Source organism: Taudactylus pleione, unplaced genomic scaffold (genome assembly GCF_031769625.1).
Source record: "Taudactylus pleione unplaced genomic scaffold, aTauple2 ptg000188l, whole genome shotgun sequence".
NCBI classification, from domain to species: Eukaryota; Metazoa; Chordata; class Amphibia; order Anura; family Myobatrachidae; genus Taudactylus; species Taudactylus pleione.
In genome coordinates this window covers 5,807,688-5,831,120 of record NW_028284590.1, presented here as the reverse complement: position 1 = coordinate 5,831,120, position 23,433 = coordinate 5,807,688, and the positions used below count along the sequence as shown (strand labels likewise).

The 23,433-nt window shown below is 47.5% G+C and overlaps 1 protein-coding gene across 6 annotated transcripts in view; it reads right to left on the bottom strand.

Annotated features, from left to right (window-relative positions):
• Positions 1–19,323, bottom strand: part of PCNT (pericentrin) — a 201,463-nt gene extending 182,140 nt beyond the window's left edge. For 5 of the 6 annotated variants that reach the window (XM_088476398.1, XM_088476400.1, XM_088476402.1 and 2 more), the window contains exons 1-4: positions 19,221–19,323; positions 10,527–10,703; positions 8,167–8,331; positions 6,959–7,111 (exon numbers count right to left, since the gene is read on the bottom strand). In XM_088476398.1, the coding sequence (XP_088332524.1) occupies positions 6,959–7,111; positions 8,167–8,331; positions 10,527–10,703; positions 19,221–19,277 (552 nt within the window). In that variant the 5' untranslated portion in view covers positions 19,278–19,323. The remainder of the gene's footprint in view (positions 1–6,958; positions 7,112–8,166; positions 8,332–10,526; positions 10,704–19,220) is intronic. The other variant, XM_088476401.1, reaches the window with a different exon arrangement.
• Between the last annotated feature and the right edge of the window lie 4,110 nt (positions 19,324–23,433).

The following is a 23,433-nucleotide window of genomic DNA, read 5'->3' as shown; positions in this document are numbered from 1 at the left end:
CAGAGGCTGAAGATAGACTCTTTAGAAGACCATCAACACTTTGAAGTCTGAATGTATAACAGGCTCCAAAAGAATTCCCCACACTTATTTCTTTAATTAGTTGGGCTCATGTAAGAGACTTGACTCACTCTGGCACTGCCGGAATGGTTGATTAAATTTATTTTTTTTTACCAAACACACATCATACCCAATAACCCTTCAAAGATGTCACTTGTTGCCCACATGACTTTGCAAAACAAGAGATATGGTAAGAACTTACCTTTGTTATCTCTGTTTCTACGAAGTGCATAGGGTCCACAGGGTTGACCTTGGGGTATAGCTGGATCTGGATCCACGGACACCACGCAGTTAAAGCTTTGCTGCTCCCAGGATGCACTTGGGTCCGTCCTCCTCTATACCCCGCCCCCGGCCACAGGCACCTCAGTTGGTAAGCAGCTAAGGCCGGAGGAGGAGACTAAACAGAGAGAAGGAAGACTGGAACACACAAGAAACCATACTCACAGAAATGGGAGACGGAAAACCGGTGACCAGCCACACAGCCCATTTGAAGCCAGGTGCGTCAGGGCGGGCTCCCTGTGGACCCTATGGACTTCGTAGAAACAGAGATAACAAAGGTAAGTTCTTACCATATCTCTTGTTTTCTACTTCAGGGTCCATAGGGGGTCCACAGGGTTGACCTTGGGGATGTCCCAAAGCAGTTCAACTAAGGGCGGGGACGCTCCTGTGCTGAAAGGAGTACCCGGCGCCCAAAGGATGCATCCTGAGAGGCGAAGGTGTCAAACGCATAAAACCTCAAAAACGTCTGAATTGAAGACCAAGTAGCCGCCTTACACAGCTGAACAGCGGAGGCGCCACGTCTAGCAGCCCAAGAGGGACCCACAGAACGAGTGGAATGAGCCTTAACAGAGGCTGGCACAGGTAAACCCTCCTGTGCATAAGCCTCACAAATAACTGAACGAAGCCAACGGGCTAACGTTTGCTTGTTAGCAGGCCAACCCCTCTTGTGAAAACCGAAGAGGACAAACAAAGAATCCGACTTCCTAACCGAAGCAGTCCGGTCGACGTAGATTCTAAGTGCCCGGACTACATCTAAGGAAGCCTCACCAGCGGAAAGATCAGGTGACTGAAAAGCTGGCACAACAAGTTCCTGATTAATGTGGAACTTTGAGACCACTTTCGGCAAAAACTCAGGACGAGTGCGGAGCACCGCTGTCCTGGTGAAAAATCAGAAAAGGGGGGCGACAGGAAAGTGCCCCTAATTCTGAAACCCTCCTGGCAGAAGCAATTGCCAGGAGAAAAATGGTCTTAAACGTCAGCCACTTGAGCTCCACCGACTCAAGCGGCTCAAAAGGAGGACCCTGCAAGACCCGCAGTACCACCGCCAAGTCCCACGGAGCCACCAGAGGCACGAAGGGAGGCTGGATTCTGAGAACACCTTGGAAAAAGGTGTGAACGTCTGGCAGTGTAGCAATCCGTCGCTGAAACCACACGGACAAAGCAGACACATGAACCTTCAGAGAGGCCAGGCGTAAGCCGAGGTCCAAACCTGATTGAAGAAACTCCAAGATTCTGGAAACCCGGAACACCTGCGGATCATAGTTTCTGGATTCACACCACTGAAAATAAGTGCGCCACACCCTGTGGTAAATCCGCTCGGAAGCAGGCTTGCGTGCCCTAAGCATGGTACCTATGACCGAACTGGAGAAACCCCTAGACCTCAAGACGGCTGTCTCAAGAGCCACGCCGTCAAAGACAGCCGACCCAGATCCGGGTAAAGGCAGGGCCCTTGAGACAACAGGTCCCGACGCTGAGGAAGAAGGTACGGAGCGTCGATGGAGAGGCACCTCAGCTCGGAGTACCAAGGACGTCTGGGCCACGCCGGAGCCACCAGCACGAGCGTGCCGCCGTCCTGCTTGAATTTCCGCAGAACCCGAGGAAGCAGGGATATCGGAGGAAACAGAAACGCCAGGTGAAACGTCCATTTCACCGACAGAGCGTCCACCAGACAGGCGCCTGCGTCTCTTGTCCTTGACCCGTAAACGGGCAACTTGTGATTGTGACGGGAGGCCATCAAGTCCAGCTCCGGCAGCCCCCACCTGTCCACGAGTAGCTGAAACACCTCTGGGTGAAGCGACCATTCCCCGGGATGCACGTCGTGACGGCTGAGGAAGTCCGCCTCCCAATTGAGGACTCCGGGAATGAAGACTGCCGAGATCGCTGGAACGTGACACTCCGCCCAAGCAAGAATGCGAGACACCTCCGACATTGCTGCCCGACTGCGAGTTCCCCCTTGGTGGTTGATGTACGCCACCGTGGTGGCGTTGTCGGACTGCACCTGAACCGCCCTTCCGTGAAGAGCGGGGCCGGACGACTGCAGGGCCCTGTACACAGCCTGCAGTTCCAGGATGTTGATGGGGAGAAGTGCTTCTTCCGCGGACCAACGACCCTGAAGCGATAATGAGCCGGTCACAGCCCCCCAACCCCGGAGACTGGCATCCGTCGTGAGCAGGACCCAGTCCGGGATCCAAAAGGGGCGCCCCTCGACCAGATGCGCCGTCTGAAGCCACCAAGCCAAAGGCTGCCGAACCTCCGGGGACAACACCAGCATCTGAGAGCGGATCCGGTGAGATAACCCGTTCCATTCCGACAGAATCAGCCCCTGCAGGGGCCGGGAATGGAACTGGGCAAATTCCACCATGTCGAATGTCGACACCATGGACCCCAGAACTCTCATAGCTGAATGGACCGACAGGCGGCAACTGCTCAGGCAACTGTGTATCCGCAGCTGCAGGGAGGAGACCTTCTCCGGAGTCAGGAAAATCCGTTGCTGACGAGAATCCAGCAGGGCTCCCAAATGAACCATCCGCTGTGATGGAATCAGGGAGGACTTCTTCCAGTTTATCAACCACCCGTGTGCTTGAAGACAAGCAATGGTCAGGTGGAGATGTCGAAGAAGCACCTCCGGGGAGCTCGCCAGCAGCAGAAGATCGTCCAGGTACAGCAACAGACGTAGACCCTGACCCCGAAGGTGGGCAGCCATAACTGCCATCACCTTGGTGAACACCCTCGGAGCCGTGGAAAGGCCAAAAGGCAACGCCCGAAATTGGTAGTGATGGTTCAGGATGGCAAACCTCAGATACCGCTGATGTGCCGGTACTATGGGCACATGGAGATAGGCGTCCTGGATATCGAGGGAGACCATATAATCCCCGGGTTCCATCGCCAGAATGATGGAACGTAACGTTTCCATCCTGAACTTGGGAACTCAGAGGTATCTGTTCAGAGACTTCAAATTCAGGATAAGGCGATGAGAACCATTGGGTTTCTGTACCAGAAACAGAGTAGAATAGTACCCCGTCCCGCGCTGAGACTGCGGAACGGGAACAATGACCCCTGCTTGTAGCAAGGATTCTATAGCTACCTGAATCTGACCAGCTTTGGTCTTGTCCAGAGAAGGACTCGTACAGAAAAACTGGTGGGGCGGCCTGAACCGAAAAGACAGGGCGTACCCCTGAGGGACTAATTCTCGAACCCAGGCATCCGTGGTGGTATTGTGCCAACACTGGGCGAATTGGAGAAGTAGGCCTCCCACTCTGGGGTCCCCCAGAGAGAGGCCCGTCCCATCAGGCAGCAGGCTTATCCTCCTGCTTGGAAGAAGGGCGCCGAGCACTCCATGCTTGCTTCTTGGGCTTGGGTGCGGCCTTGGTCGCCGAATGTCTCGGGAAGGACTGGCCCTTGGCCCTACCCTGAACCCGAAAGGACCGAAAGGCAGAGCTCCTCACTTTAGCAGGCGCAGAGGCCGAAGAGAGAAAAGCCGACTTGGACTTAGCCAAAGTATCCACTATTTTGTCCAAATCCGGACCAAATTGTAAATCACCATTAAAAGGCAAGGCCTCCAGACCCTTTTTTGAATCTGCATCAGCCCTCCAGGACCTCAGCCACAGGGAGCGCCGAGCAGACGCCGCTGCAGCCGACACCCTAGAAGTGAGCAGGCTGGCATCCAAAGACGCTTCCCCAATATAGGAAGCTGCATCCCGCATCTGTCCCACTAACGCTCTCTGGATATCCGGAGCCTCATCAGGAAAGGTATCCTCCAAGGCATTGGCCCATGCCTCAATGGCTTTAGCCACCCAGGAGATAGCCATGGACGGGCGAGCCACCGCCCCGGAAAGAGAATAAATGGACTTTAAACAAGTCTCCACCTTCTTGTCCGTGGGATCCTTCAAAGAGGAGATAGACGGCAATGGCAGCGTCGCGCTTTTGATCAAGCGGGTAACGTGGGAATCCACCGCCTGCGGAGTCTCCCATTTCCTGCAATGAGCTTCAGGAAAAGGATAGTTCGCCGCCAACCTCTTCTGTGGATGGAACCTCTTACTAGGTAATTGCCAGGCCGCCGCCATATGATCCGATAATTGATCAGACAGGGGGAACACAGTTGAAGTCACCTTGGCCTTTTTAAAATTAGGAAACTTCGACCTAGGAGCCGGCGCATCATCCTCAACATGTAGGATAGCCCGCACCGCCCTAACTAAGGCTGGAACATTAATGGAGGACTTAGCTTCCACCTCCTGCCCCATGACATCAGAGTCCTCATGGATTTCTCCATCATCTGAGGACACTTCCGAGTCCGACAACTGCGCAGCTAGTGAACTCACAACCGGACGTTTAGACGCCCTTGGTGGCACATCACCTTGCAACATGGACTGAAATGCCGAGGATGAAGCCGCCAGACTCTGTACGGAGCTGGAGAGAACATCCACCCAAGGTGGAGGAGCAGTCGGAGCAAAACTCTGCAAAGGCACTACAGACTGACGAGTCCCTGGGGAAGACTGCACATACACAGGCAGTCCCGAGTAAGGACCCACAGTCTGGGCCCCGGGGAGAGACCGCAACATTTGTGGAACACCCGGGGAATGGGGGATGGTGGGCTGCGGCAACGCCCTAGAAGGGACCGCTGATGGGACCGATAACCGGTCCGCAATAGACGCCAGCACCTGTGAAAACATCGCACAAGGAGGGTCCTGTGATACAGGGGGGTTGGAGGGGCCCGGTACCAGCTGGCAACGCCCGCACAGACCATCCTGAGATAAGTCCTCCCCATCAACTCCAGCAGCACAGCGTCTGCAGGAAAATAGCACAGGAGCCACAGAGCGCTCAGTCTCCTCATCAGACATGATACCGTAAATCACAAGAAATAGGTATCACCAGAGGAATTACGGTTTTAACACCCGCGCACTCACCAGTATGCGACACAACAGCCCAGATATGGTACTGTGTAGCACACAACAGTATGTGACTGACCCCACAAATACGTGTTTTATATAAGTGAGGGTCTCAGAAAAACGCCCTTCCCCCACACACCTGCGGGCCGTAGGAGAAGGAAAGGGATAGTTATAAGCTGACAGCAAGGAGAATAAGTCACAGACAGGCAGCACTAGCAATAGTCACATACAATGCAGAAAAGTTAGTACTCACTGCACCTTCCGCTACAATCAACCGCCCAGATTCAGTGTCTGGGAGGGCTATAGCGCTGTGTACACTGTCCTTTAGCAGGGGAGAGGTACACAGGGGGACCGGTCCACTTGATACCGCCTGGGAGTCTGCGATGTGCCAGTAAAGATGGCCGCCGGAGACCTCAGAGGAGGAGTGGCCGTAAGATAAGAGCAGCTCAGCGACGCCAGACTGTTTGTTGAAAGGCGCGCTGAGCTGAGGGGAGGAGCCGCTAGACAGGGAAGGCTGCCTCCCCTGGCTAGCAATTAACCCCCGGGTTGCCGGTCCCGCTACCAGCCTGTTACCCTGGTGGTCTAGCGGACACGCGGGGTATTCCTCAATTGAGGGGGAGCCCGCCGCCGCCGCTAGCGCCTCCGGTCTGTCCCCAGAGACCGGAGGCTTCTGACTGCATACAAAGTATCCGCTTACCTGATCCCCGTCGCGTCCGGCAGCAGTCAAGGGAGTCCCCAGAGCCCGGCTAGTACAGGCTCTGGGGTCCCGCCGCGATCCCCAGAGCTGTACTGGCGTCGCGGCGCCAGCGGGGAGAAGGAGCGGCAGCGTGGACGTCCTAAAGGACAGTCTGATGCTGCCGCTCTAAAAGTGTAAAAAAAAGTAGAAAAAATAAAAAATTTCTCTTTTAAAATAAAGCTTAGGGGCTGCTCCTGCAGCCCCACTGCGACAGGGTGACCCGACTCCGGCCGGGCACCAACTAAAACTGAGGTGCCTGTGGCCGGGGGCGGGGTATAGGGGAGGACGGACCCAAGTGCATCCTGGGAGCAGCAAAGCTTTAACTGCGTGGTGCCCGTGGATCCAGATATACCCCAAGGTCAACCCTGTGGACCCCCTATGGACCCTGAAGTAGAAATAGGGTAGTAATATCCATTAGTGCACATAATTCCTATGTGTACACTCAATAGTGTAGCCTGAAATTATTGTGACATTAGGCAGTCCCTGTTTAAAAATACTTAATTTCTTTCGAACACTTCTCTATATTAAACAACGTTTCACTATATGGGTCTTGTTTGAACGGAACCTATTATTTTAATTATATTAGAAATAAAAGTTATGTTTAATCATATTTTCATCTGATCAGTGCACCATTCAACTTTCCTGGTTTTTTTTGTGTTTTTTTTATTGCATTAGCTGCATACATGGGGGACGAAGGGAGACATGTCAGGGGGTCTGCACACAACCACCATGTACTCCTTCCAGCCCAGCAATACACTCAAAATCAGAACATCTTCCAGAAGCGGTTCACAATTTGTAATACAGGCAATTCTGTTGACTTTGTGGAGGGTTGAATACTTTTGTAAGTCATTGGGTTTTTTTTTTTTTTTCCATGGCCGCAATGCAGGAACAGCTATACAGAGTATACGCTATCAGGATCTGTGTTTTTTTCCATAGTCTTAACTAAACAAATTACAAATCAGAGTGGCACAATATTTACAGTGATATTTGTAATACTCACATCCTGCAGCTGACTCTGATTTCCATGTATCTGAGTGGCCAGGCACAGCGTCTCCTCTTCCATCTCCTTCCGGCTCAGGAGAGCTTGCTGTAAGTTATTGGACAACTGCGTTATGATGATGTTATCTCGCTTGTGGACAGCAGATTGCAATTCCTACACAGACCATTATCTGCATTAATGCCGCAACACAAAACTACTCAAAAATGGCAATAAAGAAAGAGTTACTGAGGGTACTACTGAGAGAAATACATCTAACTGGACTTCAATCCTCTTTCAAAAACTACAGTGGTAGGAATCAGGATGACTTTTAAACAGGAACTTTGCTGAACTTGTCAATACCCACTCCAGAATTAATGACGACAGCTTAGCTTTAACTACTTAATATCCCCGCCCCCCCCCCCCAAAAAAAATAAACCCCAAAAAAAACCTCAAATTGTCTTTTATAAAGTGAACATTTTTAAACAGGTTTTTAAATATTTTAAAAAAAATGCCTAAAGAGCCTTGTAATCCCCAGCTGATCTCTCCCCGCACTTTTGTTACGGCACATGCGCCCCAGAGTACTATTCACGCTGCTTTCAGGGGCAGAAAATCTGTAGCTATGTCGGCAGTCAGAGACAGCAACTTCACTGCCAGGGGGCCGGGAAGGAGGAGGCTCGTGTTAGTGTCTAGCTGGCTTCGGTCTAGTCTCTTGCCACAGCTAAAAAATGTTCAAACATCATGAACATTTCCAGGTCTGCTAGAACATCAAAATGTATAATGCTAATCATGTTCTCTAGAAATTTGCATTCTCCATGTCTCCTACAATTGAATGAAAAGACTTAACTCTGAAATAAAACTAGAAACTGAAGGATTGTGTGTCTGTTTAAATGCTCTTGTTAAGCAGCCAAATTCTTGTGTAATGCTTTGTAAAAGCCAATGCGGTTTTTTGGGATCAGGATCCAAAAGGACTAAACTCTAGTTTCCCTTTATATTTAGTGCATAGGACAGTTGTGGTTTCCAGATCTTCATTTTGGCTTCTCCCACAGAGTTTTAAAAATTAAATTCTGATTTGTGAGGGTGTATTTGTTAGAAACAGAATTCTGTGTTTAAAAAAGCCCCCAAAATAAAGTAGTGTAAAGTCAACACAGATCAACTTTTCGTTTTAAGCTTTCACTTTTTTTTTTTATTTGGGTATTAAAGTTAAGTCTAAAATAAACTAAAAGGAGAACCTGTTGGAGCTCCGATGAGGACGTATTTTCCAGTGGTTTGTGAAACTCTGAGATATCCTCAGCATAAGCCTCAATGTCATCCTTTGTAAATTCCAGTCTGTCTTCTAAATCGGACTCTCTGTCCTGACACTCTGATACATCCAATGAGCTGCACTCCAGACTTATCTACCAAATAAGAGGAGAAATATTTAGTACAAAGATTTAAGGGGGACCATTACTGAACAGCGGTTTTGCAATTTCAGGGGGTTTTGAATGATTTACTGAAGACCAAACTGCCGGAAACCTGACCAAGAACGATCAATGTTTTTTGATTTAGAAGTATGAGGTAGCTATGAGAAGTGAGATAGCTACCTGGTCAATCAGGAGAATAATTGATTTATACTGAGGGCAATCATTAAGTATTGAATAAGGAGACCAATAACACTAATGATTCTCTTATGGGGAAAACAATTCTATCAATATATTAGAGGGGATTATTGGTGTTTAAAAATGTTTTTATGATGGAGACATTTATTATTCGATGCAGTTTATGATCGACACAAACAGGGGTATATTTACTAAGATGCGGTAAGGTGGAGGTGTTGCCCATAGCAACCAGATTCTAGCTATCTCCTAGAAGGTGCTAGATAAATAACTAGAATCTGATTGGTTGCTATGGGCATCAACTCTACTTCTAAACACCCGCAATTTAATAAATAAACCCCTCAGAGGCTTACACAAGGTGCAGTCTCTGGCGAGCCTGGTCGTATTTTTTAAGCTGTAATCATTTAAAAAGGCAACACCTGGTTGGCGTTGGCTTGTACATGACTGGCACTTTAAACACTTAACTGATTACTTATTTCGGCCAAAACCGCCAGTAAATTTGTTTTTAAAAATGTTAGTGAAAATAAAAATATATATTCCTATGGGTGTCCTCGCAAACCCCTCCCCCCCCCCCACTATTCTCTGTAGGTCCTTACTGTAATTGTACCGTCCAGTCTTGACGTCAACAGATTACCTAGGGACAATAGAACCTTACTGGCATTTTCCCCACCCCCAGTGGTAGAGCCATCAGTGACCAAAATAATAATAATAATAATAATAATAATAATAATAATAATAATAATACAAAAAACCTAGCATGAACACTAGACGCGAGTGGTAATCCCCTTGAGAAAATCCAAACAAGCAGCGTAGCTGTGAGGAAACTGTAATGAATGGCGTTAATGAGAGGAGGACAGGTTAATGAAGGACGGTTTATAAAAATGCAGAATGGAGGAGTTAAGGTGCATACAAACGTAACGATTTTTTGAACGATTTTGTCGTTAACGACTTAGTTATCGTGCAATCGTTCAGTTTCTGAGTAATACCGACGAACGATAATTGTTCAAGCTCGCTCCCGTTTGTAGTTATCGTTCATTTCAGACTATCCAACATGACGATTTTCATTAAGGGAAGGAACATTTTTCGTTCATCGTTGTAAAAATCGTTCATTACACTTCAAAAAATCGTTCACTTTTTCAAAGGAAAATCTGACAGAAAATCATTGGTTACAAAATCATTACGTGTGTATGCACCTTATATAATAACAATAATTATAATTAATTCATGCAGGGGTTAGTTAATATGGACTTTCTAGATTACTTTGCTTATAATGAGGATGATGATAGTATGTGAAACAAGATGGAGATCAGGATGTAGGGGACAAGTTGATAGTCAGATTATGTGGGGAGGGGGATGATGAGGGGGAAATGGTATGGTGAAGGTTATTGGGTCAGCAATGAAGGTGCTGATAAGGGGGTTTAATGAGTTTAAGGCATGAGAGGGAGCACAGAGAATGGGCTTGGGGGAAGGGAGGACCAGGTGTGAGATGAAGATGGCGGAGGTGGGCTATAACAAATTGAAGGGGGGGGGGTTAATGTCTGAAAGAAGTGCGCGTCCATTTATTAATGCACAGCACATACTGGCTCCTCAATGTTTATAACTACATGTAGTCAAGACCAGCATTATTGTAGGGTTATGTCTTTATACTAAATCCAATTTTAATTATGAGCAATGTGTTTGGGTATTCTTGCAGAGAATAATCACATTTTCTGTCAAATATAAAACTCCAGAAAATAAACACTCCAAATAACTATATACACTTTTGGACAAGCCCCTCTAAACAGAATGGGACAGTGACAGTCAGCTCTTGGCTTTAGGGAACAGGGGCTTCATGGTGGACTATTTGCTATACAGGGGTGGTGGGCATTAAGCATATGTTTAGAAGGAGATTGCCAAAGGCGTATAACAAGTACTATAAAAAGGTATAAAATAGTATTTTGATGCATTCTCATCAATCAGGTCATTTTCAGTGAGGTAACAGGGACATGAGATCGTACCTCTGTATGGAGGTGCCCTGCACCAGGTGTCAGATCGTCTACATATTCTGTTTGGACTAGCGCGCCCTCCTCCGGCGGAACGTCATTCGCGTGTACAGTTTCACCCTTCCTCTTCTGCCTCTTTTTCTGCGCCTTTGAACTTTCCCCTTTTGTTTTGCGCTGTCTGAAATGAGCAAGCTGCATAGGAAAGTGTAGGAAAGATACAAGGACAGGTAGGTGAGGAACAGGTAACAGGGCCATAAAAGTGGGGTGGTCATGGCTTATAAAAAAAAAAACATGGGTACATGGACTTAATAGAAGAACAATGGGATCACATAAATTGGTGTAAATAAAATTCTCATAAAAAAAAAATAAAAAAAATAGCCACATTCAACTGGCTGGGGTAGATAGAAAGTAACGCTTTCCATAAAGACGCATTCTCCAAAGTGGCGGATACTCCAAACAAGACAATCCAATCTAAGAAACAGAACAGGTCGGCAAACCAAGGAGTAAAACAGAGAAACTCAAGTGTCGCCAATGAAACAACGTGCAGTAACCCAAACATATTAGGCTACTACAGCTAATATATAAGCAGCTTGAAGGAGATTAAGGATTTAAACATACACCTGTTTAAATATCACTGAGCTGAGAAGCACTTGTGCTGCAAAATCAAAACCTGAATCCACAAAACCAAACAAATACAATAGTAGACAACAATGTTCTCAAGATTTCAGTTACAAATACACAAACAATGTGAACAAAACAATGTTATGGCACTATGGACACTCTGTGGCGCCATGTAAATACAGGATAATAATAATATGACATCTGCTATTAAAATGACATCAAATGTTTCAAAGAAGGGGTTAATGGATGTATGAGAAATAAAATATGTAGACCAGAGGTTCCCAAACGCCGCCATTACAGTCCAGGTTCTAAGGATATCCCTGATTGAGCACAGGTGACTTAATTAGCACCTCAGTTCATTTGATTTAAATGCACAGAAACAGACAAATCTCAGGTGCACAACTCCAAATTATTAATAATATATAGAAATGCAATAAAATTTTGCAATTAATAGAGGTGTTTAGCATAATCATGGCCAAGGTTATGGGCCTACCCACCATATCCAGGTAACCTCTGTAGGGTAGGTCCCTAACATACTACGATTCAAATCCAGAGCGCAGGACACCCCCAAACTAGCCCAGCTAAGCCGCCCCAGGGCACCGCCATAGTAAGAAAAGTGCAGTGTAAAGAGATAGTTAGGAGCAGCTGCAGCTGCATATAAAGAATGAAAATAAAAAAGTGAAGTACATGTATAATAAACAAACAGTGAAGGGTTAAAATGTGTTATAAAGGAAAATGTGTTATAATGCGGTGCCCTGAGACAGATCAGCCAAAGCAATCCAGGGGGACCCACTCCCCAAAAATGAACCACAGTTGCATTACAGTATATAAAACTTGTAGGACTTACCTAGATTTGTGCCTAATACTAGTGTGGGAAAGGAGACGCCCTCAGTCTGGATTAGCACCCCTACCTTAATGGTTTAATAGGTTGTTTCCATAGACACTGGTCTCCCCACTCTCTCATCACTCGGCTTGCACTATTCTGAGTGAAAGCAGAAGTGGAGAGACATTCTATGTGCCTTACTTTTTTTTCTTTCTTCAATCTGGTATATATTTCACATATGACGTACAGTCACTATAATAAGCTTTATGAGACCATGCTTATGCAATGATGAGCTGTAATATAAGGTATTTTGGTCATCAGTGGCAAATGTAAAGGTTCACTATTAAATAATAGTGATATATAAAAAAACTAAAAATTTCTTATTGCCGATATTTTTCCAAATGCTTATGCAATGGTCAATTAATGAATTGTGATTTAATGTCAATTGTTTTTCAATAGAAGATGTAAGGTTTCACCACTTGATAATAGTGGTATGTTGCATTATAAAAGTGTACTATTGATTACATTTTTCACTTGCAAGGTATTTTGCTTAAACCAATTGTGACTATTTGATGACCCATGATAATTTTTTAGATACTGGTATGATTCATTAGAATCTTATCCTTATGATATGCATTGGATATGTCTCTGTACCGATATTAATATCTGATATGTGAATACAATTTGGTTTGAGAGAGATATATATATATATATATACACACATACACACACACACACACACACACACACACACACACACACACACACACTGCTCAAAAAAATACAGGGAACACTAAAACAACACAATGTAACTCCAAGTAATTCACACTTCTGTGAAATCAAACTGTCCACTTAGGAAGCAACATTGATTGACAATCAATTTGACATGCTGTTGTGCAAATGGAATAGACAACAGGTGGAAATTATAGGCAAATAGCAAGACACCCCCAATAAAGGAGTGGTTCTGCAGGTGGTGACCACAGACCACTTCTCAGTTCCTATGCTTTTTGGCTGATGTTTTGGTCATTTTTGAATGCTGGCAGTGCTTTCACTCTAGTGGTAGCATGAGACGGAGTCTACAACCCACACAAGTGGCTCAGGTAGTGCAACTCATCCAGGATGGCACATCAATGGGAGCTGTGGCAAGAAGGTTTGCTGTGTCTGTCAGCGTAGTGTCCAGAGCATGGAGGCGCTACCAAGAGACAGGCCAGTACATCAGGAGACGTGGAGGTGGCCGTAGGAGGGCAACAACCCAGCAGCAGGACCGCTACCTACGCCTTTGTGCAAGGAGGAACAGGAGGAGCACTGCCAGAGCCCTGCAAAATGACCTCCAGCAGGCCACAAATGTGCATGTGTCTGCTCAAACAGTCAGAAACAGACTCCATGAGGGTGGTATGAGGGCCCGACGTCCACATGTGGGGGTTGTGCTTACAGCCCAACACCGTGCAGGACGTTTGGCATTTGCCAGAGAACACCAAGATTGGCAAATTCGCCACTGGCGCCCTGTGCTCTTCACAGATGAAAGCAGGTTCACACTGAGCACATGTGACAGACGTGACAGAGTCTGGAGACGTCAAGGAGAACGTTCTGCTGCCTGTAATATCCTCCAGCATGACCAGTTTGGCAGTGGGTCAGTAATGGTGTGGGGTGGCATTTCTTTGGGGGGGCCGCACAGCCCTCCATGTGCTCGCTAGAGGTAGCCTGACTGCCATTAGCTACCGAGATGAGATCCTCAGACCTCTTGTGAGACCATATGCTGGTGCGGTTGGCCCTGGGTTCCTCCTAATGCAAGACAATGGTAGACCTCATGTGGCTCGAGTGTGTGAGCAGTTCCTGCAAGACGAAGGCATTGATGCTATGGACTGGCCCGCCCGTTCCCCAGACCTGAATCCAATTGAGCACATCTGTGACGTCATGTCTCGCTCCATCCACCAACGCCACGTTGCACCACAGACTGTCCAGGAGTTGACAGATGCTTTAGTCCAGGTCTGGGAGGAGATCCCTCAGGAGTCCATCCGCCACCTCATCAGGAGCATGCCCAGGCGTTGTAGGGAGGTCATACAAGCACGTGGAGGCTCCACACACTACTGAGCCTCAGTTTGACTTGTTTTAAGGACATTACATCAAAGTTGGAGCAGCCTGTAGTGTGTTTTTCCACTTTAATTTTGAGTGCGGCTCCAAAACCAGACCTCATGGGTTAATAAATTTGATTTCCAATGATAATTTTTGTGTGATTTTGTTGTCAGCACATTCAACTATGTAAAGAACAAAGTATTTAATAAGAATATTTCATCCATTCAGATCTAGGATGTGTTATTTTAGTCTTCCCTTTATTTTTTTAAGATATATATATATATATATTTCTTGTACCACTAGTGAGAGACACAACAATTAATGTGATTTACACAATCCTGATTCATGATCTGATTCCTGTGCTTGCTAGCATCATATCATCTCCATACATATGAGATGGCCATTTCTTAATAATTTCGCCCACACTATTCCTGTCATAGAAGTTCATTTTTTGTCTCCTCAGACAAGGTTTATGATTTATGATTTTAGATTATTGTATGTTTATTGTCATATGTGTTTCGTTATATGGTGTTTTATGGCACTAATATTTTAATGAGTAGAGTAATAAAATAGATGTTTTAATTGTTATACATCATATCAAATATCATTTCACTTGTCATCAGTTAAGAGTGCCCCAAAAAATAGTCGCCTGTGCAGGGAATTTTTTCTTGTTTAAAATAACAGACTATTAGGAGCACCACCAACAATTTCAATTGAGTATAATGGGGGTATTCCCTATTATTGTTCGCTATAGTTGGTCAATTTCCGTGTATATATTTATTGTTGGAATCATATCCATAATTACACGTATTAATTCTCTTGTGCAGAATCCTTCCCAGTTCCCTTTACCCTCCTTTTTTTCAACACGGATTGTATTGTCTGCAAAGCCACCACCCACGAGATTGCCCCAAGTAAAAGCACCTGGACTGTGAACAGCCGCTCTCCAGGGCCACATCCTGTGTTAATCAGTACCCAGTGTCTTACCTGGAGCTGCCAGTATGTGGTGGGGCACTCATTTGATGTGCAGTGCCAATGTGGTACCAGTGTATGGTTTTGCTGCATACTGTGTGGTACATGGGGGTACCAGGGTGAGCTGAGGCCCCTACACCAGGTGTAATCCATTGTGTTGTGGGACCCTCATTTCCCAGTGTGTGGTGGGACCCTGCTCTGTTGTGCCCATGTGTGGTGGGACCCTTTTGTGCAATGCCAGGGTGGTGCTATTGTGTAGTGGGAGCCTTCCGTGCAGTCCCAGGGTGCTGCCAGTCTTCTGTGCAGTGCCAGGGTGCTGCCAGTCTTCCGTGAAATGCCAGTGAAAGCCCTTAACACGCTCCTTGCCCCCCAGTACTGCGCCAGCTGCTATCTACCCTTGCCCCATCCCGACTCCCAGCACAGCCAGTCCCTAGACCCCTCTTTGTCCCGCAGCACTGTCGCAACTGATGTCTGCGCTTACCCCCTCCCTACACTCCCCCAGCCCTGCCTGCCCTTACTCCCCTCTACCCCCAATTCTACCCCAACTTCTCTCTGCCTTTACCCGTAACTCTTCCCCAACTGCTACCTGCCCCCAGCACTGTCCCAACTGGTGCCTGCCCTCACCTCGAGGGGGACCCATAAACAGTAAAGAAGGACATACATTTTTTAAAGTGTGGGGTCCCCGGGACCCACAATTTTTTTTCACTCAGTGCGATCACTGCACATCTGAGACCCAGTGATGCAGCGAGCAATACATTGCATGTGCCGAACACACGCTGCTTCGCTCATTGCATTGTCCCATCTGACGTGCAGCACAGCAGATGGGATGACGCGAAGGACAGCGGCCAGGAAAGAGACTGGGCATACACACTATAAGATACATATACGATATATTGTTTTAATACGCTTCAGGGAGATATATCATGCAATACATTGTATACTGTGTAACCAGCTTTTACTCAGATGACAGATATTCGGGATGTAGTCACCATACCACCGGATGATGGCTAAATACCGAAAGGCGTCTAAATCCCGACACCTAACAATACAGACGCTAAAACCCCGACTAGCCATTATCCCGATCGTAGTTTAGCGGGGAACGCTACCACTTAGCCACGGATGGGGGGGTTTAGCTACCACAAAATGGGTCTTAGGGCTAGGCGCCACCCCGGGGGTCTTAGGGCTAGGCGCCACCCCGGGGGTCTTAGGGCTAGGCGCCACCCCGGGGGTCTTAGGGCTAGGCGCCACCCCGGGGGTCTTAGGGCTAGGCGCCACCCCGGGGGTCTTAGGGCTAGGGAGAGGGTTAGGGTACTTACGAGCTCCGTTTGGCATTTTAACTCTCTGTCGGTATTTGGTCTGCCGGGATTTGATCCATCGGTATGCCATACCACATCCCTGATATTCACGCAGATGATCAGATGATGCATCTTAGGAGGCAGCAGCAGCTCACAAATTCCAGCGATAGGTGTCTTTCTACTACAGACGCCCCCTGCTGCCTTTACATATTTTCACATAGCAGTTGCGTCCAAAGACTCAGCTTCTGTATAAACTGCATATACTCTGAATAAGGCCCTGAGTTTCTAAAGTGGCGGGGCAAGGATTCCTTTTCCTTACATTATTATTGGACCATTCCCATTTCAAATATGGGTCAATTCAATGGTGGGGAATGCCTGCGATCTATTGTGCACATATGTCACACTTACGATAGCCCTGATATCGTGCATTTTTGTGCACACTCCTATCGAGCAATGTCAGTTTTGGGGCAAAATCATGGTCATTTGGTGTGCTGTTACTGGCGTCCCGACAGCACGTAGAGAGCATTGCCAGCACCTGAATAAACCCCATATAGTGTCTGGGTGCCACATCCACCTATACAACACATCAATTCAGACATGTGACTAAGCAAGGTGCCATGGCAAGCTAGAATTACATAATCATATTGCTTGGACACCATGATTACAGAAATAACACAGTAGCTGCTGCAAATCACTGTTAAATATTATTTATTGCAGCGTCAAAAGGAGACCATGGGCTAAATTTACTAAGCTTTGGTTTTGCAAAACCACTGATTTTCAGTCATTTTCCAAACCCCAGATATAGTAATGCCAAACCACCATGAAACTAATAATTCAAAACGCTGCACTAAAACACATCACTGTTCTGATTTATTTTTTAATTGTGAAAAATAGAATGCAACACAAATAAAAACCATCAAATTTACCAAGCAGGAACTTTGAAAACCACAACCAAAGCAGTTGGAACAAAATATGAGCAGATTATGCCCCCCCCCCCCCAAAAAAAATATATTAAGAATATCATTGTCCACCCAAAAGGAAACCATGTTATTTGCCTCCTCATTCAATATTTTTCCCTCAATAGAAGTGTATTATGATTTCTAACCTTTTCATTGCACAAACAGATGTGGCAGTTTTACTGGGTTCCAGTGGTTTGGACCAAACTTCCAGCGGTTTGCCCGTTTATAAACCACTGGACATCGCCAGTAGTTCGAGAATAACTGTCCAAACCAGTGAATAGTAAATCCAGGAGTTTAGAGGACAATAAGGCCGGCGATGTGCAGTGGTCCCAAAACCCACAGTGTAACCACCATTTAATAACACAAATTTAGCTCTAATGTTAAATGAATGACATCGTGAGTTGCGGGACCCGGTGGGGGTTCCGGCATCGGCAAGTGCATAAACACTTGAGTATGCCGAGAGCGACGGCGCATATCCCCCACTGACAATGTCGCCCATCGGAGTTGCACGCAGGTCCAACTGGCGATGTCGCTGACGATGAGCCCGCACCATCAGCGACATAGCGGGTACACACTGCCCGATGTGGCGGATATGTCGTCCGATCCACCGAATCGGACAACATATCGTCTAGTGTGTTCCCGGCTTAAGCATGAGATACGGACTTCCCAAATAGCACTTATTATCATACACATTCTGAAACAGTTGCTATAAGGAAGGAAAAAAAAAAAAACACAATACAAAGTATTCGCCTATCTCCAAAACTTTGCTTTTCAGGTTTCAGCACCAATACAACAGGAGGCCGATTGAACACACTTTATTGGACGACTTACTCTTTATACAAAACATTTAAAAAGACATTTCTGCATCTTGCAGCCATGCTGATTAATACAGTCAACCAGAAGGAAAAAGAATAATTATTTAGCACTGAATTGCTTACATGGGATATTTAAACATTTGCACCAGCCAATATCCCAGTGAAATATATATTCCTTATTACACACAGAGTAAGGTAAATCTTCCCAGAGGGAAAGTCCATTACATTTCTATTCAACTGTTTATGCTAAAGAGCACGAGTGCAGCGGGCACCCATTATTTCTACTCACGCCCTCCTGAGGTGGCGAGCAGAAAACCAGAGAAACCGATCACTTAGGCAGCACACCCATTACTTTGCAGGGGTTTAGCAGCTGTACACGATGCATTTGGGCACAACATGAGTGATAAGTAACGGGCACCCGAGGCACTTGCATCCATTAGCTTAAACAACTGAATATCGCCCAACAGGCACCCTTTTCTTAGGGGCGAGATAAAACAGAGTAGAGTGTGCTGGCGAGGGACAGGCTCTCCTGGGGTTAGGTGTGCTGGTCAGGGACAGGCTCTCCTGGGGTTAGGTGTGCTGGTCAGGGACAGGCTCTCCTGGGGTTAGGTGTGCTGGTCAGGGACAGGCTCTCCTGGGGTTAGGTGTGCTGGTCAGGGACAGGCTCTCCTGGGGTTAGGTGTGCTGGTCAGGGACAGGCTCTCCTGGGGTTAGGTGTGCTGGTCAGGGACAGGCTCTCCTGGGGTTAGGTGTGCTGGTGAGGGACAGGCTCTCCTGGGGTTAGGTGTACTTGTTAGGGCTCTGCTGATTTAGGGTGTACTGGTTAGGAACAGCCTCTTCAGGAGTAGGGTGTACTGGTTAGTGACAGGCTCTTCAGGTGTAGGGTGCACTGGTTAGTGGTAGGATGTACTGGTTAGTGGTAGGATGTACTGGTTAGTGGTAGGGTGTACTGGTTAGGGACAGGCTCTTCAGGAGTAGGGTCTACTGGTTAGTGGTAGGATGTACTAGTTAGGGACAGGCACTGCTGGGTAGGGAATGATGTACTGTATACAGGGTGTGCAATGTTAGGTTAGGGAGATCATGCACTATAGGAAATCTATGCAGCACCATCATCTGGCATAACATCAGCGTCCTGCAGCACCGACAGCTCTCACCTTCGCCCGCCCGGCCTGCACCTTCCTCCTGCGCAACTCCTCCGCTTCTCCCTCCATACTTCTTCTAAGTTTTCTACACTACTAACTGTCACTTCCAGCATTCAACATGGCGCCGCCGAGCCCGCCTCATCCGCCAGACGGTGCAGCGAATCGCTACACATTCCCGTCCAATCACCGACGAGCTCTTAGGACACGACCACGCCCACAAAAACGAGTGGCGTTTCTGTACTTTGATTGGTTGTACTCAAATTTCGCGACCGGCCCCGTGACTCCGGCTGGTCCCCCATTACTATGGTAACTGAATTCCTGACTGACGCTGAGTGGAGAGCGCTTGTGTTTATTTGAGGGTTATGTGGCACGCCCCCGTAGTGCTGTCAGCCTGGCCAATCAGAGGCTCGCAGAGGACAACCCGGGAAATATAAGTTTCATGCGCAAGTGCAACGGAAAATAAAGTATAAATACGCTTTCTAGGTCTTAGTTGGATGGTGTTGCTCATAGCAGCCAATCAGATTCTAGATAAAATCTGATTGGTTGCTATTTAGGAATAGGACACAGAAAGGTAACATTGGTAGGGCAGAGACAGGAAAAGACAGTGGTTGCAGGTGGCTTTAAAGACGGGGGCAGAGGCTGGAAATAAAGAAGGGGGGGGTCAGGAGGCTGGAAAAACATGGGTGGCATGAAGATCAATTGACATGGGACAGGAGGTGACACAGGGATCAGGAGGCTAGAATGACACGGAGTAGTAGGCTTGAATGACACAGCGAGCTGGATGTTAAACAGCTGGAGACAACACAGGGCAGGGGTCGGGAAAATCGCAGGAGGCTGGAGATAACACAGGGAGCTGGAGTTGATACTGGGCTGGAGAGACCCAGGTGGCTGAACACGACATGAGGCAGGAGGTGACACTGTGATTTCCTACATGAATAGTGAATACCGACTGAAGACACCGTCTACCCAGGGAGGATTGATGTCTCCAGAGGCTCCCCATCGCAGAGAAACCACCATACGTATAGGTAAGGTCAGGTGTATTTTTATTTCGCATTTACTCGCTGTGCCTGTGTCACATATATTAGAATTGCACATAGTATGTGTGTCGTGGTTTTGGAATTGCATAGAGAGAGTCCAATGAGCTTCAAAACAAAAGCTGTGGAAAATCAATTCCATAGATAACAACTTTTTGTGTTGCAGCTCATTGCAAATAGTCCAGTCCCATCCCTTTGTCACTGCCCTCTTCTCCCCCTGCCCAATGCCCCCCACCATCTCCTTCCCTACCCAACCAGCTAACTGCCCCTCAGCAATAACCCCCCTAGCCAGTCCAGTCACAGTGTCCCTCCATAATTCAGCCCATGGTCACCCACTGCCTGTCACCCTATCCCTGGAGTCACCCATTGCCTCTCCCTGTCACCCTCGCTCTGATATCATCCGCTGACTCTCCCCATCACCCTCTGACTCTCCCCTGGTCACTATCTCCCCATCACCCTTTCTCTCCTGTCACCCTCTGCCCTCTACAAGGGTCACCCTTTCATCCACTGCCTCTCCGTCTCCCACTATCTCTACCTGTCACCCATCTCTCGTCACCCACTGCCTCTTCCTGTCACCCACTGCCTCTCCGTCTCCCACTATCTCTACCTGTCACCCATCTCTCATCACCCACTGCCTCTCCGTCTTCCACTATCTCTACCTGTCACCCATCTCTCGTCACCCACTGCCTCTTCCTTTCACCCACTGCCTCTCCGTCTCCCACTATCTCCACCTGTCACAGATCTCTCATCACCCACTGCCTCTCCCCATTATCCTCTACGTCACCCACTGCCGCCCCCCCTTGGCATCACCTTCTGTCTCCCCCGTCACTCATTTCCTAGCATCACCCACTGCCTCTCCCTGACACCCTATCCCTGGCACCACCCACTGACTGTCACCCTATCCCAGGCGCCTGTGCTTTTTTTTTTTTTTTGTTATTTACTCCCAACTCAGAATCAGTCCCATAATGTCCATTTTTATCCATGTAGTAAAGAAGGTCTTTGCAAAGGAGAGACATGGGTGAGGTGCCGAGAGGGGAAGGGAGTTGGTACTACTTACCCGGACCCAGGCTGGTTGGAGAGACCTGGCCGGGGCCCGATATAGCGACCGCCCCCACTGCTCTGCCCAAAACTTCCGGCCCTGTCTGTATATCAGTAAATCTGAAGCCACAGCAGTCTATTCTCACTGTCGAATGTGCTGCTGTGGCTGTGCTTCTATACAGGTGCGGCCAGTGGTTTGGAGGGGCGGTCACACTGATGCCCCTCTTCCTTGGAGCTGCCCAAAATATTTTGTTACATTTTTGGGGGGAGTTGAAGTGGCCAAGCCTCATGAACTGGGCCCTAAAAGAGCTCTCAATCGCCCTAGACATGGGCTGGGCTCAGGTACTGGGAGGGCCTGGCCACTGAAGTGGCTGTGGCTACACACTAAGTTCCTATGCTGCATGCAGCAGATGGAGGGTACACTAAGTCCCCCTTACCCGGGCAGTGCCTACACAGGGGAAAAAACACATTCTGCCACTCTGAGTAAAAATGTGTGAATAGGTCCAGGCTGATACACATGGAAGATTTATGAGTCAGCCGTGACTAGTTAAAGGGACAGGGGACTGATTACACACTGCCAGCCTGTGTGTGCAAAGTTGTATAAAATGACACAGAGCTTTATGTAAAACACATTCATATATTCCTTCTGGAATGTGTGTATCATCCTTTTCTCATTAATGAATAACAGTTTTTAAAGTATTACTATTAAGTTATAACAACTACTGTTCTGGAAAATCCTGTACAATGGCCACTATATATGCTTCCTGTGAGTGTCAATTGCCCGCTGAACAGCAGTAGGAGAGCTCCATAATCGCAGGTTACTTATGGTAAGAGGAACCCGCAGAGCATTCAGTAAAACCACCTTTCACTCCGCAGACATGGAGTTAGCTCATCCTGATACATCTATCACTAGCATTTATATGTCATTTTATGTTGTACTTAGAGGAGAGATATTGTTGGACAACACGATCCCTAATCCATTGTCCTTCCATGGGTGAAGTTTTCCTCCAACCCAATCTCTACCTCTTCCTTTATAGGCACCCATGGGTGTAGCTATAAGGTGGTCCGGGGGGTGCCATTGCTATGGGACCCAGATGCTTAGGTGGCCCTGGATACAGGTCATATTGTTGTCAACCAAGTTCCTGGAATTGCCCTCTAATACCCCTTTTACACCAACCGAATATCCCGGGTTATTGCCTGGTCGATCCGGGTCGAGGCTCTGTGTGAACGGCTCCCAGAAAAATAACCCAGGACGATTTACCCGGCAATCTTACTCGGGTTGAGAGCAGGGTTGAAAACGGGTTGTTCCCGGGTCATGCGGCAGTGTGAACGGGTGCTACCCGGATATTTGACCTGGCTACATTCTGCTATTAGCTGACTGGAGCTTCTGGGGCGCTGGCAGATTATGTCATTTGTCAGGGCCCTGCAGAGAGACGCACACGCAGCCATCACTTGCCTGCCTAACCTCCTGCACACAGCCTGCACCACAGCCTGACCAACTCCCACAAAACGCAGGCTGATACACAGCCTGCCACAGTCAGAACTGCAGCCTGCACCACAGCCTGTTCCTACCCTTCTCTTTTGTTGCCTTTTGTGACCTCATCTTTTGTCAGCCCTTAAAAAAGACCATTTTTAATGACATCTACAGGGAAAAGCAGGGATTACCCGGGTTCAGTGTAAACGGGGCAAATCCAGGAATAACCCGGGTCGAGTTGCATTGTAAATGGGGTCTGAAGCCGAGTTCGACCTGGGATTGACCAGTGTTCAAATTCCAGGGTCGGACCCGGGATTTTGGTGTAAAAGGGGTATAAGCAATTGACCCGTTGCCCAGCCTGATAAGAGGAACTCATCAGAGCTCATATAGGTGGTGATCGCTATTTCTCCCTCAGTAATGCTCCACATTGATATCCATCTCTCATGCTGTCATGTTACCCTTCACGGCACAGCTGAGCTAATCAATGTGCTCAACACTGTTATACAACAGGCTTCTCCTTGATTACTGCCTTTGTAGAGTGAGCTGGGGCTGTAGTGCACAATGTGGCATAATATAAAAACTGGGGGCACCTCAGTGTGCCATAATATGTGCTGGGGACACTGTATGGCATAATATGAAGTGGGGACACTGGTATAATATGAACTGGGGACATAATTTG